Source organism: Leptinotarsa decemlineata, unplaced genomic scaffold (assembly GCF_025532065.1).
Source record: "Leptinotarsa decemlineata unplaced genomic scaffold, Ldec_3_MD MMD2_tig00001621_RagTag_RagTag, whole genome shotgun sequence".
Taxonomy (NCBI): Eukaryota; Metazoa; Arthropoda; class Insecta; order Coleoptera; family Chrysomelidae; genus Leptinotarsa; species Leptinotarsa decemlineata.
Genome location: NW_027412566.1, coordinates 2,452,335 through 2,471,069, shown reverse-complemented (window position 1 = coordinate 2,471,069; position 18,735 = coordinate 2,452,335). Strand labels below are relative to the sequence as shown.

The 18,735-nt window shown below is 37.2% G+C and overlaps 1 protein-coding gene across 2 annotated transcripts in view; it reads left to right on the top strand.

Moving 5' to 3' along the window:
- Positions 1-18,072, top strand: part of Scgdelta (Sarcoglycan delta) — a 143,356-nt gene extending 125,284 nt beyond the window's left edge. For both annotated transcript variants that reach the window (XM_074176162.1, XM_074176163.1), the window contains 4 exons: positions 1,643-1,859; positions 12,778-12,967; positions 14,912-15,104; positions 17,519-18,072. In XM_074176162.1, coding sequence (XP_074032263.1) covers positions 1,643-1,859; positions 12,778-12,967; positions 14,912-15,104; positions 17,519-17,825 — 907 coding nt within the window. In that variant the 3' untranslated portion in view covers positions 17,826-18,072. The remainder of the gene's footprint in view (positions 1-1,642; positions 1,860-12,777; positions 12,968-14,911; positions 15,105-17,518) is intronic.
- Positions 18,073-18,735: the final 663 nt, after the last annotated feature.

Below are 18,735 nucleotides of genomic sequence, written 5' to 3'. Positions count from 1 at the left end.
TATTATTGAAATTATTTTTCTCTAGTAAATCCCTGAGGTATTGCAAGGTCTGTGGACTTGGGATGCTAGGAAATATGGAACTAACATCAAAAGAAACCAAAATCTCACCTTCTTGCAGAACCACGTGTTTTGTATGTTGTATGAACTCTAAAGAGTTTTTTATACTAAAACTTGGTTCCGCAATAGACAAGGTTTCAAATTCCTTGGTGAGCCACTTTGCTATTTGGCAGGTAGGAGCTCCAATAGCTGACACGATGGGGCGCATTGATTTTTCCGGTTTGTGGATATTTGGGAGGCAATATAGTTTTGACACCGTTGGGTTGGAAACTTGTAACTTCCGTTTCAGTTGAAGGGTAAGTTTGTTGTCGCATTTCTTGAGGACGTCTTTTACTTCGGCAATCATCTTTGGTACCGGGTTCCTGGACAATTTCGCATACGGTCCCGTTAGTAACCTTTACGTAGTAGTCCGATTTATCCAGAATTTCTACTTTGTTGCCTTTGTCGGCTTTCAAATAAAAAACGTCCTTTTCTCTCAATCGTTTGATAAGTTTCTTTTGGTTTTTATTGTTGTTTATTGAATGCTCCCGTTTATCTGTTATCTTGTTCTTGGAGATTTGATTCCTGACCTTTTCTCGAACTAGTCCCTTCGAGGAATCGGGCATATATTGAATCGAACTTTCAACAGTAGCAACGATATCCTCAAGAACTTTCTCGGAAGGCGGGATGCCAAATTTCAAACCGTTTTTCAAAAGGTTGATCTCTAACTTATCAAACGATTGTGATGAATGATTCTCAACAATATTTATGACTTCCGGAGAGGGAAAAAAAACTCTAGTAATATTCATTACTACACCAAAGGTTCCAAACAGTGCATCATAAGAACTTTATCACCGGTTGAACTTCCGTTGAAGAAATCAAATGACGCTCATTTTGATTAGATTGAGTATCAGAGATATTATACTTCAAAGTAGACTCATAAAAACTGACAAAACTTTTGATACAACCTATGTTTTGAAGTTTATTTAGTTCTTCACATCTCAAAAGCTCATTTAAACGATAGGTTTTCGAAACCGAATTGATCTGTTTCACAATTGCACCATGTAGCCATTCCATTTGTTGGTGATACCAGAGTTCACCATCCTTCGTGTAAGAAGGATCTCAACAGAGAACTTTTTTTTCTCACAAATATCCCATAAAAGTTCGCTTTCCACTGTCGATCTAGTTACCTGCTCCAAACGATGAAATAAGCCCAATAAATCTTTTCGAATTAGGATAACGGTATCATCTGAGTCTGCTTTTTTCATACAGTAAAAAATTATTCCAAGGAATCTTATCATTTCCATACAGTTTTGTCTGGACGAAAAATGGATATCATTATTCCCAGCACTGAAACAGATATGAGATTTTCCCCCTGCCGAAACTACCGACTTGTTCTTCGAACCAAACGAAACATGGACAGACTAATATCCCCTTCGAATAGCGAGAAACATCCAGACGAAAAAATGATACACTATTTATCAAGACGGGCTTACACCTTTATTATAATATTGCACGTGGCGCAGCAGCTCATTTCTCTCTGTTCTTGTGTAAAGTTGAAGTTAGATTGTATCATTATATTCTGACAGTTTGACTGGTGTTGCAGGATGAAGAAAAGTGAACGCACCGCCTGTGATACTCCGGACTCTCGGGGCCAAAGCCACCCTGATCCCGATACTTCAGACCCCAAATACAACTTCAGGATTGGAATATATGGCTGGAGGAAGAAATGCCTTTACATTCTCATTCTAGTTCTGCTTATAATGGTTATAGTGAATTTAGCCTTGACGTTGTGGGTTCTCAAAGTGATGGAGTTCTCTTCGGTGAGTATTTTTTAGTATATCACTCTGATATATACAGGGTGGCCCAGAAAACAAACAAGGCAGGTTTCTTGTTTTATTTGGCTTGTGAAAATGTTAGTAGGTATGGGACAATCTGTAACTGTATAGTAGGGAGAGTAAGTGTAGACTCACAGCACACATGTGACCCATTCTCTCGAGGAATTGTTCTCCTAGGTCATCGTCCATCCTGTTCTTTCCAGGAAGGTGAACAGCTCTCCAGGAGACATCTCCTTTATATCGGTAGGTGTAGACCAAGACTCACACACTCTCTTTGGCAACCTAGAGATGTTTCACAGTGGCCTCAACGAAGGTTTTGGAAGGTGCAACGATATTACTGTCGTTGCGCAGCTTCTTCAACCTTCTGTAGTTCACTTCGTGGAGGTGCACAAGTAAGAGAGTTTTCCTGCAGAGGCAGCCGATTCCTTGCCTTTATTCAAGGCGGAGCTCTTGGCACCCGCTGCAGGAAGTGTCCTTGCTGTTGGAGGTGATCTGCTAAGTCCAGCCTGATTTCAAGCGGTAGATTGGGGTGAAAATTTCTGTTCATCCCCAGCGACCGCCTTAGATTGAAGTGAGCACTTCTGTTCAGCCTCGGGATTGGTTTTTGTGGTTTCTGTTTATGTGTTGTTTCATTAGTGTATGTTCCCACGAGTAGCAAGGAAAGAGTTGGTCACCTGTGGCAGAGCCCCGCATTATCAGAGGCATATCACCCTGCGGCTATACAGCTGTCGACACGATTTCTTACACCTCAGCTTGGGTAGGCTGGTCCACCGTTGCATGTTTTGCAAAGGCTTTTAGGGGGTTTCAGTTTCCCTCACCCTACTTATTTCTGCCAATGACCAGGAGTCCGGCGACCCCGTTCGTAAGACTACATTGGCTTTCCGGACAGAGCCTCCAGTCCCCTGGAGGCTCTGTCCGGACGCGCCCGATAGGTAGTCCAACCCACTGGGTGGGTATGGGACAAAACTTGTACCCAAAAGTATGTTCAAATGCAATATGAAGGAAGTAACAAAATGCAATATTCAATACTGATAAGAATTGAAATGTTACTAACTTCATTCGAATTTGAAGGCCGTCGTACTTTGGAACTGCATTCAGAGGTTTATTCATCTTCTTCGATTGACGACTTGTTTATTTTGTGGAAATTCATGTTCACTGAGAATACACTATGAAGACACTCTTTTGCCTATTTTCCGCGATAGTTTTATATTTGCTGACTAGTTTTCGTCATTAAATTTTCAAAACTAACTAGATTTCTTCACAAGAGAGGAAACTTTGGATGGACATGAAAAACCGACGTGTTCAAGTTGCAAAGAAAGAAGAAAATGCACGAAGTCTCTATCGATTCATAAGTTTCCCCATATTTCAGTTATTCATTTTGAAAGATTTTCTCTAACAGAAATATTCAGAGGCAAGTTAAATGTTGCCATCGAATTTCCTCTAGATGGATTAGATATGAACAATTATGCATCAGATAATGTGACTCCTTGTCGCTATAATCAATATGCACTTTTGAATCACAGTGGGTCCACCTACAGCGGACATTATACAGCATTCTGCAGACATCCTTATAATGGCACGTGGCACGAATACAATGATTCACACGTGTCGCCAATTTCACAAAAATCGCTTGTGAGTGGAGATGCATACATCCTCTTTTATGAAAAAAAGGAAACGAGTTCGCACCTACGAGCGTTTTGTAAAGTTGTTTTTGAACTGTTCATTTTAATGTTATGTATTATCTAGTTAATTTTTTAAAGTTCTGTAAATCAAAAATGAAAATGGGATCAAAATATTATTTCGTAAGAAAGCTCAAAATGAAAATATTTCTGGTAATGAAGGAATACTAGATTACATTCAAATTTGAGTATTAATACCTACATTGCCTATCCTATCATGAATAATTTGATACCTTCATTGTCTATACCTGGGATAACCTCAAATAATAGTAGAATATCGATGAACATAACAAGTGGAACAAGTGAACGTAACAAGCGAAATCGCAATCTTTAAAAAAATAACACGTTAAATACTCTAGTTAACAACATTATATTGAAATATCAACAAAAATCAGTAATGGAAGAACTATATTCATTTTCCACAATACCAGAACACTCATATGTTAGCATCAATCATGCAGGTAGAATCTCCGACAGTATTACAAATTATTTTTCAAATTTCAATCTACAAACATCCTACACATCCAAGGGAAATTTATAGAACAGATTATTTAATGCCAAACTTAAATTAGACAAAGGGAAGAGATCTGGTATATATCGACTAGAATGTGGTGGATGCACAGCCATATATACAGGCCAAAGTGGTAGAAATTTTGATATAAGGTACCATAAACAATTCATTTCAGATAAAAAATATAAAAAATCAATAATGAATGAACATCTTCGAAATTTGAAACATAAAATAGATAATAATGATTTAAAAATCCTTCACACCTGCAAAAAAGGGGAAAATGATGAATATGTTGGAATGTATGGAGATAAACAAATCGAACAAAACTCCCAATTCTATTATCCTCAACGAACAACTTGATCTCTCCTGAACCTATAACCCAGTTCCCAAAACCTACATTTCATCAAATTTTTTATATGTTCATTGATATATTGCTGTTAATTGAGGTTATATCCCAGGTAAAGACAATGTAGGTATAAATACTCAAATTTGAATGTAATTTAGTTAGTTTTGACAATGGTGTAATGACCTAAACTAGTCAACTAATATAAAACTATCATGGAAAATAGACAAAAGTGTGTTTTTATAGTGTATCCTCAGATTTATTCATCTTGATGATTCACCGATGACTGGTGATTCATTAGAAATCACCAAGATAAATAAACCTCTGGAGAAATCAGCCACCCGTTAGGATGCAGTTACAAGCTACGACGGCCTTCAATTTTGAGTCTTCATCTGTACAAAAAGTCAAGGATTCAGAAAGGCACTTTCCCAATTTTCTCTCCTCAATTAACTGATCCACTTTGTTTGAATATGAGAAAGGCTCGTACTTTACCAAAGTACCAAAGTGAGTGGACTATAATAGGTTGCTACGAGGAACATATTTCATATATTCGATTCCACAGATCAATTATTGAAAAATTATACGATTCAGTTGCAAAAATATTCAAGGTCTTTTTGATGTGGAAATCAATGCATTATGTTATTCATTCCTCATAAAGGCATTGATATAAATATATTTTTCAAAATTTCATGGTAAACTATTAGCTTAACCAAAAATTTGCCGCCACCAAAGACTTTGTCTGTCCATTTGGTTTCAACCCAGTTATGCCCAACGGGTCGAAAACGACCCACTGCCTTTTATATATGCACCTGTTCATATCGCTATGTTGAGGGTGTTGCCTATAGTGGCATTCGAATGTTAAAACTGCATATTTTGTTGTAGTGTCAGTGAAAAAGCACGTTCTATAGCGAGTTGTTCGTATTTGTAACAAATCAAAGAGTAATATTTCTTCGGGTGACATGGCTAAAAGTAATTACTGGTAAGTATTTCAATTTTATAAAGAAAATGATCAATTTGTGATATCTTGTTGTTTATTTTTCAAAGTTCATAGTACGTTCACATTTTTGAAGTCAGGCTTGGACACTTTGAGTAAAATTGAAGTATAATTTGGTTGGGTCGCTAACGACCCGTTGGGCAGATATGTGATATATTTTTCTTATATTTAGGAAAACACCACTAACAACAGCCGAGCTGTTAGATGAAATAGAAAGACTTGACGAAGACGATCATAATATTACTCCGCCGGACGACAACGATTTTGAAAGTGGTGAGGATTCTGGGGACGAGGACTGTCATGATCCGAATAGGCAGCTTCAAGCAGAAGCAGAAGGCAACAAGCTAGAAGAAGACAACAGTGACAATGAGAAGGAAACTCAGTTACAAGAGGAAAGTGGACTGTCTAGAAAAAATAAGTTTTCAGAAAAGCGTAACTGGTCAAAGGGTAATTTGGATAAAACAACGTCACAATCATCTACTGAATAATTTCCTATGGTTGACATATTACCTGTGCTTACGCTAAGCGATAAAAGTGAACCTTCAGATTTTTTAGAACTCTTTCTGAATGCAAATGTACTCGAAGATCTTGTAAAATATACCGTTTTGTATGCAAGTAGCAAAAACAGTCCATTAGAACTAGGCAACGATACTCGTTTTCATAGCAATATTATACTTGAGCGGTTATGTTCCACTTCCACGTCGAAGAATGTTTTGGGAAGGGCGAGATAACTCCATGTGTAGAAATAGATTTGAGAAAATATTTAGTTTCCTACATGCAGCAGACAACAATAACTTGGCAGAGAATGATGAAATGGCTACGTTACGTCCCCTGGCCGAAACGTTTGTAAGCAATTCATGAAAGGAAATCCCATTCGTTTTGGCTACAAAGCATGGGTTCTTGCTCTATCGTCCGGGTACTGTGTGAATTTTGATATATACCAAGGGAGGAGTATGAACAAAGAAGAAAAGAAAATGGGCCTTGGAGAGTCTGTGGTTACAACGTTTGCCAACTTGCTACAAAATAAATTTCCCGATAATAAGTTTCCTTTGTACTTGTAAGTAAACTCGGAAAAATGGGTTTTGGTGTAACTGGTACCGTTCGAGAAAACAGAACAAATAAATGTCCTCTTGAAAATTCGGCTGTAATGAAAAAGTACAGTTGACAAAGATGAAAACATTTTTTGTGTGACATGGAAATACAAGTGTTGTTACCTTGTTGTCAAATGAATATGGTTTATGTCCAATCCAAAAAGCAACACGATATTCATCAACACATGAAAAAAGTAGACATACAGCAACCACGCGTCGTGCAATATTATAATAAATATATGGGAGGGGTAGATCAGATGGATAATAATATTGCAAATTATCGTATAGGTCTGCGAGGGAAAAAATGGTGTACTCCTATTTCATTTTGGATGTTTGACATATGTATGTGAAATTCCTGGGTTTTGTCTCGCAAATTTGGTTTGGAGTTGGACAATTTGGAATTGGAAGACCTGTAATCGCTATATTACAAAAATATGGAAAACCTCCTTTGGCCACAGGTCCAACATTCCATTCTGTAAGTCCAGCGGCACGTCGACAGGGCCAGCATCTGGTTGTGACCAGCCAAACACGGCGAAGATGTGCTTTTTGTAAAAATAAAACAACCAAGGCATGCGATCAAAGTAAAGTTGCCCTCCATGATGAATGTTTCCTAGATTATCATAAATAAAAAAGTTTCAAGTTTCTGTTATAAAACATAACAGTTGGGTTTTATTTTCCGATATAATACCATATCTTAACATCCAAGAAATGCATTCTCAATTTTAAGTATCACACAACAAAAAAATACATTGAAAACTGACCTTTGAATTTTTATTTTTAGTATCAACCCATCATAAAAATGACATTTTTTACCACATATACAAGTTTCATAAAAAAAAAATAAAAATAAAAAAGTTCTGGGCATACTTTAATCAAGTATGCCCAGTATTAATCTAGGGAATTCAATACAGGACTGTATTTTACTTTCGCAAAAAATCATTTCACATAAGCTTTCATTATTTTCTCATCATATATTCGGATCTATTCGCGCCGCCAATTGAGAGTGAGTCGAATGGATAGGTAAAAAGTTTTTGAGAAGAAAGAAAATTCACTTCATTTTTCTACCGGACAGCACATTATGCTTTTATGGAAGTGGAGATAGTCTGACAAGTTACTGGAAAGTGCAATTTTTTGTAATTTTTTCAAGTACATATCTCCGAAACCATTAGCAATGTATTATTGAGAATGCGTCATATGAAATATCATAACGCTTGATATCGTTGCTCTGAACTATTAACCCAGCCTCGTTTGTCTGGTGGTATGCATTTCAAATAATATAACACCCTATGAATATACTTTATAATTTCATAGTTCCCCTTTAGGTAAAGTGAAATCTGAAATTTTGTACGGTTTCAAGTTTACTGTTTTCTTTCCATTACTAGTTGCCTCAAGACAGAAGCCACATTTCCCAAAGACAAACAGACTGCCATATCAATTCGCTAACAATAAATCGTTTTGTTCGGCAATATTTGCAATAGCTGAAAATTTCCCGTGAGAACACAAAGCAAAGTCCTGTCAAAGTGAGCAGACTTGAGGAGAAAAACTCCAGCAAGAATATGTTTCACAATTGACCATACGTCAAATATTAGCTTTGGGGGATTCGGTAGCCTTTCCTTTTCAAACGAGGTTCACCACATAATCGAGTTAACGAGGGATCGACCTTTGCCTATCACTTTGCCAACATGCTAACGTCGATTATATCGTCCGCTGAAAACGGAAAGGCTTTTGCAATGGATCTGAATTCAGTTTTCTGTTTGTGATACGTTTCGTTGATGAGGGTTTCTTCTGGAGTATTTTTCTTCAACAATTGTTTGTCTCAGTTGAGTGTAGTTCAAGTTAGATGTTTTACATAGGTCGAACTGGAAGAACATTTGAAACACACATGAAGAAACATACGAAATACAAAAATCACCATTATCTCTTTCTATTACACTATATTTTCTTACCAGATGATGTTTCGTCGCCCAAAAATGATTATTGTGTGATATTCATCAATTCATTCATCTGTTTCTTGCATAAATTCACTACTTGATTCACTGCTGATTTGAATTTTTACGCGGCTTAGATTGTTCCCCAACATTCATTAGTAATTCAGTCAACACTGAGTTTGTGGTCAGAAGATTCCAATAGAGGCCTTACGGTGACTGGATTTGTTGTTAGGTACAGATCCAGAAGACTAGCATATTCTCCATCACGGTTAGGAATCCTGGTTGGCTCATTTACAATCTGAGCAAGTCCGCTGCTTATTGCAAAAGCCTCAGCCTCAGCTTCGCGACCTTGTTCGTCGTTGATATTTGAAAATTTGAGCCATTCGATATCGTGGACATTGAAGTCACCGAATATGGAACTACTTTTTCTTCCAGTTTGTGTCTGAAAGTTACTTCTTGCACGATGCACACATCTTTGTATAGAGTCACTTTTCTGGAATTGATTACTTTATTTCTTTGGACGGTGGTTTGCGCCACTCACTCAATCGACCGCTGTGCGAACCGGTGGTTTGAACCCCAAGGCCTGACGATCTATTTTCACTTCCTATCGTCCAATCTGTGTTGAAAGATGAAACCTCGTTAGTCATTAACTCGCACAAGTTTCGACTTTTGAGAGTTGTCGTTAGTAGGAAGGCAACAGCTAGTTCACGGAAAAATAGAATTACAACAGTTTTTTTAAACAGATTCCACTCGTTATTAGCCCTCCACATTTTTTGTAAAAAGATGGAGATATTGAGAGCCAAAACCTTCTTTTCCCCACCTCCAAATATACTAACGTGTTATTGAGATGATCTTCAGAAAACGCGATCATTAAGTTAATGCCAACATGAAACATAAAATCACTATCATCACCCGAATATGAGTCGCTTCCTTCAAAATCTCATAGCCTACTCTTTTTTCCTTTTGAAATAATACTCGCACACAGGAAACTCATTAACGACAAAATCTCCAGTAACTCAATCTTCTGCTAATTATAGCTAGAGGACTCGCAATAATGATGGAGATACAGATAATAACGAAATGAAAGTTTCCTTTATATTTATAATTGGTTTTTTTTGCGGGACATAATGAATGAAACATCCTGAGAAATTGTGAAACATCTCCAACTTTAATGAACGCCTTAGCCGAAGACATGTTTTTTCTGAGAATTTTTTTCGCGCTTCCTGAAAAAAACAGTAACAATGAAAGCTAACAAGTGAAATTTGTCATCATTGAAAATTATATTTCGAAATTCTACAATAATTTAAAAAAATCTTGTCAGGAAAACTATCACTCAGGAAATATATAACGCAAACAACATTTTTGGAAAATCTGGTGGAAAAAATCATTCTTCATGTAATGCACCTATTCACAACTTCAGGATCAAGGATCAGGGCCATCAGAAAAGTACAAAAAATACTTCGAATGGGTATACATTTAGATTTTCACTAGATAGTTTTACAAAAACACAACACGTGTTTCGCCATACAATGGCTTCCTCGGGCAAGTCTTAATAACTAATTCTACACATTAAATGCTATATATACCTTATTCTACAATTTGGGGTAACTGAATTTCAATTACCTGAATTTCAAGTACCTGATTTTTTACCTAAGTTTGTGATGAATTTAATTACCTGAGCTTATGTTCCATTTTCCACTTTTGAAAAAAAATTCAGTAACGGAGAGTTATTTAATTCTAATTGATCATTCAGTAAATTACTCGAATTCCTGAATCTATTGATTTCTAAACATTCTAGAAGATTGAGTTTCAAACTCTTCTCTTCTAAATGTAACACATCGTATTCCTGATTGAACTCATGTCCTTCTGCTAATAGGTAGTTTGCAAATGTGGAATTGGTCTTTCTATTTATAAAACTGCTTCTATTCTCTTTATCTCTTGGAGAAAATGTTCTTCCAGTTTGGCCAATATACAGTTTTGGACAAGAGCCACAAGTCAGCTTATATCCTCCTGATCTACCCAACAACGCAGTTTTGTCTTTATTGTTTTTAATGAATTTACTTAGATTATTATTCGTTCTGTAAGCTACGTTTACGCCATCTTTCTTCAAAAAACGGGCAATATTCCTGGTTGGTTCACCCAAATAAGCCAATGTCCTATACTAACGTTATCGCATCTTGAATATGGGTAGACCAAGTCCATGGCTTGCTTTTGAAGTTTTTTGGTAAGAATGGCGTTTTTATTATCTACTTTGTAACCATTATTAACCGCGATTTGTTTGATCAAATTCAGCTCTTTCTGGAACTCCCTATCAGACAGTGGAATATTCAATAATCTGTGAAGCATACTATTGAATGCAGCAACTTTATGCTGGTTAGGGTGTGTAAAGTATTACGTTGCATACTTTACAAATACTCAATCAAAAACAAAAAAATATGTTATATAGGAGTTAAGTAGAGCCCCATCTGAGATATAGTATAATTGGTAGGGGTGGAGTGTCGAAAACTCATCTACATTCACTTAAAAACAAAAAAGAATTAACTATTCATCACCATAATTATGCTACACGTCGGACTCATAGTATCGTCATACCATTAATGCTTAAATCAGTTGGGCAGAAATCCTTTCGGTATTTAGGACCAAAACTCTACAGTTTTCTTTCTGAAAATTTAAGATGCGAAACAAATCTCAAAAAATTTATGACAAAGATTAAGTTATTTGTTAAGAATATACCACGAGCAAAGATACATAGGCAAATATAAATTTAAATACTTACTTCCACGATTGTGGATATATATTGTGTATTGATTTGTTTGTGGTCTGGAATCCTCATGATTAAAATCTCTATATTCATTGATTATTTGATTTATTTATATTAATTCCAAATGTGCCCTGTTCGAAGTTATCTTTTTATTCTGTGTGAATATGTCCAGTTCAAACTTATATTCTTATCAATATCTAGTACTTATTTCAATAGATGTATTGGTTTTATTTATTCATATTCTTTTTGAATGTAGCTTTTTTGAATTTATATTTCAGTAGTTAATTTAAACCATGAATCTCATCCAATGTCAGATTCAGTATTCTCATTCCTTACACACAGTCAGATCATTTTGCCTCGTTAAATGTATTTTATTTGTTCACTGTTCATTTCTATATGTACATGTATATTTACTGTAAACAATCTTAATAAAGTGAATAAGTACATATTATTATTATATTACTATCAATCTACCGCTTAAAATGAGGCTGGACAGAGCAGATCACCCCGTGATTTAATACAAAGGCCAAGGCGTAAGCGCATGTGCGGCGCCAAAGCTAAAAGGAGAAAGAGAGCAAAGGAATCAGGAGTAGCAGCAACTATAAGTGCACCCTTCTCCTCCCCACTCCACCTCCAACCACAAAGGCGTCAAGAGCTTCACCTTGGGGTTCCTTCCGTGCACCTCCACGGAAGGAACCCCAAGAAGGTTGAAGTGCAGCGACAGTAATGTCGCTGCACCTTCCAAAACCTTCGCGAAAGCCACCGTGAAACACCTCAAGGTTGCGAAAGAGAGTGTGTTCGGCGAGTCATGGCCTACACCTGCCAATATAAAGCAGATGCCTTCTAGTGACCTGTCCACCTTCCTGGAAGGAACAGAATGGACGATGACCTAGGAGGACAACTCCTCGGGAGGATGTACAATGGGTCACATGTGGCTTGAGTGCTGTGATTCTACATTCACCCTCCCTATTCCACAGATACAGATGCAGAAATATGGGCTCTGATTTCAACTAGTTTCTTACAGCGAAAGATCCTAAAAAAGAGGGCAAATATCGTCAAGCGTCCATTCTCTGAATGAACAATGATCATTGAGAAGACATGCAACTATTCTGAGCTGATCCCTGCTGAATTCAAGCAGTTCTTCAGTAATTCTGTTAGTTGGGCCCTCCCAAATGATTTTCCCTGTGTGTTCCCATATGGATTCTTTCAGAACCTTTCATATTATTTATTGACCAATTTCCTGATCTGGTTTTGTACCTAAGATTTCGGCACCTAACCTCTAGTTCCATATCCATGCTCACCTTAACACAATTTTACTCAATTTTTTGAGTTACTTCAAAACATAGAATAACTATTGGACAGTGGAACATTGTTCTGGAGGATCTATTTTAAATTTGTGTTGGAAGCTTCTGTATGTTATTTCCATATGAATTGAAAACGAATATATTACATTTATTTGTTGATGGTTTTTCACTTTTGAATCAAGCTTTTTCGCTCCTGGGTCATTAGCTGAGATCACAGTATTCTCACATTGTTGGAGTAACTGAAACCGACTGTAATCATCTGGTTGTAACTGAAGATATTTTTTTGTTACAGGAGGGCATGGGGCAGCTGAAAATAGTTCCTGGAGGACTGAAATTGGAAGGAAAAGCATTCATCTTGGATAGTTTAATAGCTAGTAGTATCAAATCAAGACTTCACCAACCAATAATATTCGAATCGTCAGAGAACCTGAGTCTCAGGGCAAGGCATCGAAATGGAGATTTGAGTAGTTGGATGGTATTAGGTAAGTAGATATTGGTCAAAAATCTGATTCATTGTAGTAACTCGTTTGGATTACTCCTGAAAAGTTTCTCGAAATCGAAAGATTTTACATCTGTCTATGGAACTGCAGAAGTGATTCAAGAATTCAGTAGAAAGGTATATATTTTCCACTGGGCTAGTGACGGGTTGTTATTTCAGACTGGCTACGAGTAGATTGGATTAGATCTAGAGTTTTGTGGCAAACTGGTCACTTTTAATTTTTCCACATTGTGATGTATCTAGATTACTGGTATTACTGGTCTGAAAAATACTGCAGGTCACCCCCCTTCTGCAAGGGGAGGTTGCTGCAAGCAGTTTCATCTTCACAGAACCTGACTAACTTGGCTTTTTCCAGATTTCTGGTAAAATCACCAGTATTGGCCCATTTCATGAAGTCCGTTCCGATGAAGTATTTCTCCAAACAAATGCTAGATCATAGCAGAAATACCTTCCCAGGTCACAGTCTCTGAATCATCATAGAAATAGTCTTGGACTGTCGCTGGACAGTTTGTACTGCCTATTATGAGAGACAGGAGGACACTGTGCCTGCTCTACTACGGATCGAATCAGTTTTCGATATTTGCCAGAGTTTCAATTTTGACATATGTCCGGAAAGATCTCTTATCAAATGAGTTGATTGGTTCCAATAGAAAGATGGACTAGGTTCAGTCGATTTTGAATAGATGAGAACCAAAATGAATGTTAGCTATGTTTGGACTCAACTATCTACCTATCTGATACCTTCAAATAGAAATCTGGAAAAATCAACCGGGATTTCAGGAGTTTTGGAAAGACACATAATACTTTAATGGGAATTGTTCAATGAAAAACAAAATACGAATTATTCATCCAAATGTATTGTACTTCCATCGGAGTAGGCCTCTAACGAAATGATATACCTACCCCGAAGAATAATATAATCATCAAAATCTTTTTTGAACCTCTTTTGAAATCGATTTCAGTACTTCGGTAAGGTTAGGTTAGGTCCGCAAGGGTTTATTATGGGTCACACCTATTAACACTCGAACAAATTAACCTACCTTCTTAATGAAGCCGCTCAGTTCATATGGTGAGCGGTCTTTCAGGTCAGAATGATAAGAGTACGGATCTGCCGAACTCTAAAAACCTGATTTGGTCACAAAGTATGTGCTCTGCTGTTCCACCATTTTCCAAACAGAGGCGACACACACTGTCTTCCGACAGTCCGAGTCTCTACATATGATTATTCAAATGGCAGTGACCTGTAAGAAGGCCTCTTAGACATCGTAGTTCATCCCTACTGCAGGCCAACAACTGTTTGGTATCAAACTTTGGAGGGTAAATAAACGCCTCAGAGTGAGCCAATCCTGGAAGATTTTGCGAGAAGTCCATAAATCTTCTTACCATCCAGGTGTTGAATTTTTGTTTGGCAAAGCCTGAAACGATGCCAATGACAGGTTCTGGTCGGATGAAGCTGCTTGCAGCACCCCTTTGCACGGGAGTCAGCAGCCTCATCGCCTTCCAGGCCAGTATGGCCAGGAATCCAGACCAGAGACAATCTGTTGATTTCAGTACTGCGATTTTCCTTCCATGTCATCTATCGACAGAAAACGGGTGCTTCGAGATGATTGTTCAATGAGATTTGTAGAGTTTTTGCCCCGAAATTCGTTCACGATGTGTGAGTTATCGTAGTGCTACTTCCATGAGTTTTCTCCCTTCACATGTTTAGTCTTTTTCGAAAAATTTGCTCTCTCAAACGCCACATAACGCTCAGATGAAATTTTTTCTTCACTGTCCCACCTTCTGACAAAAAGTGCGAGTACACAACATCATGGTAATCAAAAAAACTGTTAACAAAACCTTCACTTCTGATCGGCTTTGCAAATTTTTTTCCATTCCTTTACATTGCAGTTCATTTTGAATCCATTTTTTTTCTTTTTTGTTGCAGGAAATGATAAATTAGAGTGTTCCACCAATAACTTCAGGATACTGGATGACAGAGGAACATTATTATTTTCTGTTAATAATAGTGAAGTAACAGTGGGTTCTGAGAATCTGCGAGTAACTGGAGAAGGTGGAACTAGCTTCAGTGGTTCAGTACAGTCGACCATAGTCCGTGCTAAATCCGGACATGAATTAAGGTGGGTACACTATACTATTTTTTAGTCCAATTACTTGCTCAAAAAGTGTCAAAGGTACTTTAATAAACAAATGAAAGAAGTATTTGAAAGCATTCGCAAGTTGGAATGAATCCCAGGCGATAACCATGGGAAGATTGTTATCTTCTCCGGCCAGAAAAGTAAGAATCTCTGGAAGGGAGATTGACTGGCAAGCGCGGGTAAAGTACCTCGGCCTCTTGATAGACCGTAGGCTCACTTGGAACCCGCACATTATGTACGTCAAATCTAAGATCGAGGGTCGGATAGCCAGTCTGTACCCTCTGATCAATAGAAAATCAAGGATGAGTTTAAAAAACAAAATTACGATCTATAACACGATGTTCAAGCCTGTCATCATGTACGCTTCAGGCGTCTGGGGACAAGCGGCTCCGTCCAACATTTCCATTTTGGAAAGGTTGCAAAATAAGTTAATTAGGATGATTGTGAATGCTCCTTGGTTCGTGCGGAATGAAGCCATCCGCAGAGATTTGCAGCTGCCTTCTATTCGGCAGTCCATTCAGTCGAGGAATGGGAAAGTTTGCGAAAAAACGGAAACTCATGAAAACCCATTAGTTAGGGAAGCCACAGATTATGCTGTAGACGACCCCTCCCGATATAGAAGGCCCCGACACTCTGTCGAATGAGGCACTGATGTCTAAGAACTTCATGCCGTCATCTATCAGTTGTGTACCCATTGGTCCCTCTCAAGGCCAATAATCAGCCAAAAGGGTAGGGGAGCTGGTCTCCAAACCTGGACGAAATCAGGATGACACGTCAGTTGGAATGAATATTATCATGGACAGTGGAAACTATTTGAAAAACTTATCAACGGAAAAACTTCACAGTTGGTTAATTTTCACCATAATGGGACATTTATTGTGAAGAGGAACAAATGAATTCGAAAATTCTGTAACATACAGGTGTTACGTTTGAAACTCCAAAGTGGAAGAATTTTCTGTGAATCTGAGAATGCTACAAAAATAATTTCAATTCAATTCATTCAAATTTTGATATCATTTGATCCACCAAAACTCATTAACAATACCAGGAGAGACAAAAAAGTTATGAGGCGATCCTGATTTACATCTAAACATCATTCTTCTTTTTATGTTCAAGATACATAACGCACTTTCTTTTGAGATAAAATATATGAAGAAGTCCATAAATCCCAAGTATGCCATAGAAAATCAGATATTGGAAATTCCTGACAAATTCAATGTCTTCTTTCGATGAAAATGATACTGATTGGATTCCTTTATTTCTCCACTATTCATTTCATCATTTCAGTCGAAATATGTATGGGTTTGATTTTGATGTACGAGGTCTGTTGAAAAAATAAGGTGAATTTTGATTTTTCCCAAAAATATTGATTTATTCATGAATTTTCATTTTGTTTCTTTCAAAGTAGTTCCTCTGAGATATAATACACTTGTGCCAGAGTTTCACTCAATCCTCGAGTAAGTTCTGATATGCATGTATGTCCTTGAGGTCTCTCAGTGATTCGTTTTTCACTTTCCCAATCGTCGCAAAAGTCGCAGGGGGGCAAATCTGGTAAATACGGCAATGAGGCATGATTACGGTGTTATTTTCGTCGTTATTGTGATTGTTATTCCACAATACAGGACGCTTCCTTCGTATTGCTCCTCGCAAACGGCGCATAACTTTAAAATATTACTCCTTTTTGATTGTATGACCATAAGGCGTGTTTTTTTTGTCGTGGCTTTTCTGGGATCTTCTATTGGGACGATTAAACTCTGGTTTTGATGTCATAACCCTATTATACCATCATGATTTGACCATCTTCAAATCTGAATTGTCATTGACATCATTCAATCAACAATTCCTGAGCGCTGCTTTTGCAACGGCTTCTTTGGTCAAAATTGAGTAATTTTGGAACGAATTTTGCTGCCACACGTTTCATGCCATAAATTTTCAGGAAAGTTGCACGGCATGAGTCGTTTCAATATCCTCAGCACATCTAATAGTGAATCGACGCTTCTTCAGAACAATTTTCCTCACTTCCTCAACATTTCCATCAGTTGTTGATGTGTTGGAACGTCTAGGGCGAGCCTCGTCATTCACATCTTCTTGGGTGATTAATCCGATTCTTTAGATTCCGAACATTCACCTTATTTTTTGAACATACCCTGTATAGTATGTGTCTATTGAATTTCATTCATCATAAGGTCTTTCCATGATCAGAAATGATGGAAAGTGGAATGAAGAAGGATATTCGAAAAAACATTCTGTAGTCAAAAAATATCGAAAGTCAATTATTTCGAGTGGAATTTTGAATGATAAATTCAGAGTTTTCATATTTTCAGAATGTTTTGTGAGAGAATAATGGCGATTGCTAGTTTTGGATTGAAAACTACACAATTTTTCTTTCTTTCCAGGTTGGAATCTCCAACAAGGACTCTGGAAATAAGGGCAGCGAGAGCTCTCAATATGGAATCGCGGGGTGGCAAAATAGAAACGATGGCCCTAAGTGACATCACCTTCCACTCTGAAGTCGGAGCTATAAAGCTCGAAACGAGCTCAATCGTTATGCCGCGTCTGCCTACAGCGAAAGTTTCGTCAAGTTCTTCCGCTAACAGTAAGCATGATATTTACCAATTGTGCGTTTGTGAAAGTGGAAAACTCTTCCTCGCTTCCCCCCACGTAGTTTGTGCTTCGGAAAATGACGATAGGCTGTGCCGATAGAGCTTCAGTTGTTTAGTGGCTACCGTTGTTTATTCATTGTCGAACCAGACATTCTCTAGTGAGTGTCGAGGACTAATAGAATCAATCCATCGTAGCCGAATGATTTCCGATAATAAATAATCGCGTCAAGCAACATGTGAATGTGTTTTTGTGAATAGTTTTGTATTTATTTCGAAGCTGAAATATATTTTGATCATTAAAACTTTTATGGATTCGTTTCCCATCATTAAATTTTACTTTTCAATAATTCTCGTTTCCTTTTCAATCTCCCTTCAATCAATCAATTAATTTTTATTTTCGTAAGAGCATACAGTATCGGAAATTGACAACTGAAGAAAAATTAAACATATACAGTCTGATTTTTTTGTAGCTGATCCACTATTAGTCTTACAAGGGCGGTTTAAATACACAATAGTTTCCTATTTTGGGAAACTAGAATAATCTCTTTTCAGATCAAGAATACCAATAGATGTTTTCGAAATATTCGTCAAGAACTAGAATTGTCCGATGGGGAATGTTCCTCCTGACGAAAATCAAGTAGTTTTCATAAAAGAGCTCTGAAACAACGAATTTTAAACTTATCATTTCAAATTTTTTCTTTAAAAAATATTCAAATACTCTTAAAAGAGGAATGAAATAATGCATTCAACATTTAAAGGGATTCGTTTCTATTTCACCATTTGGCAACAGTTCATCGAAAATTGATGAAGACACTAGAAAGCCCCTGGCCAATTTGGATTACAATGCTACAAAGGGAGGTGTTGACACTGTGGATAAAATGTGCGCATCCTATACGGCACTTCCATAATCACAAGACGATGGTCTTTGGCTTTATTCTGTAGACATATAGATATTGCTGGAATAATAATAATAACAATAATAATAATAATAATTCTGGATGATTCCCTCA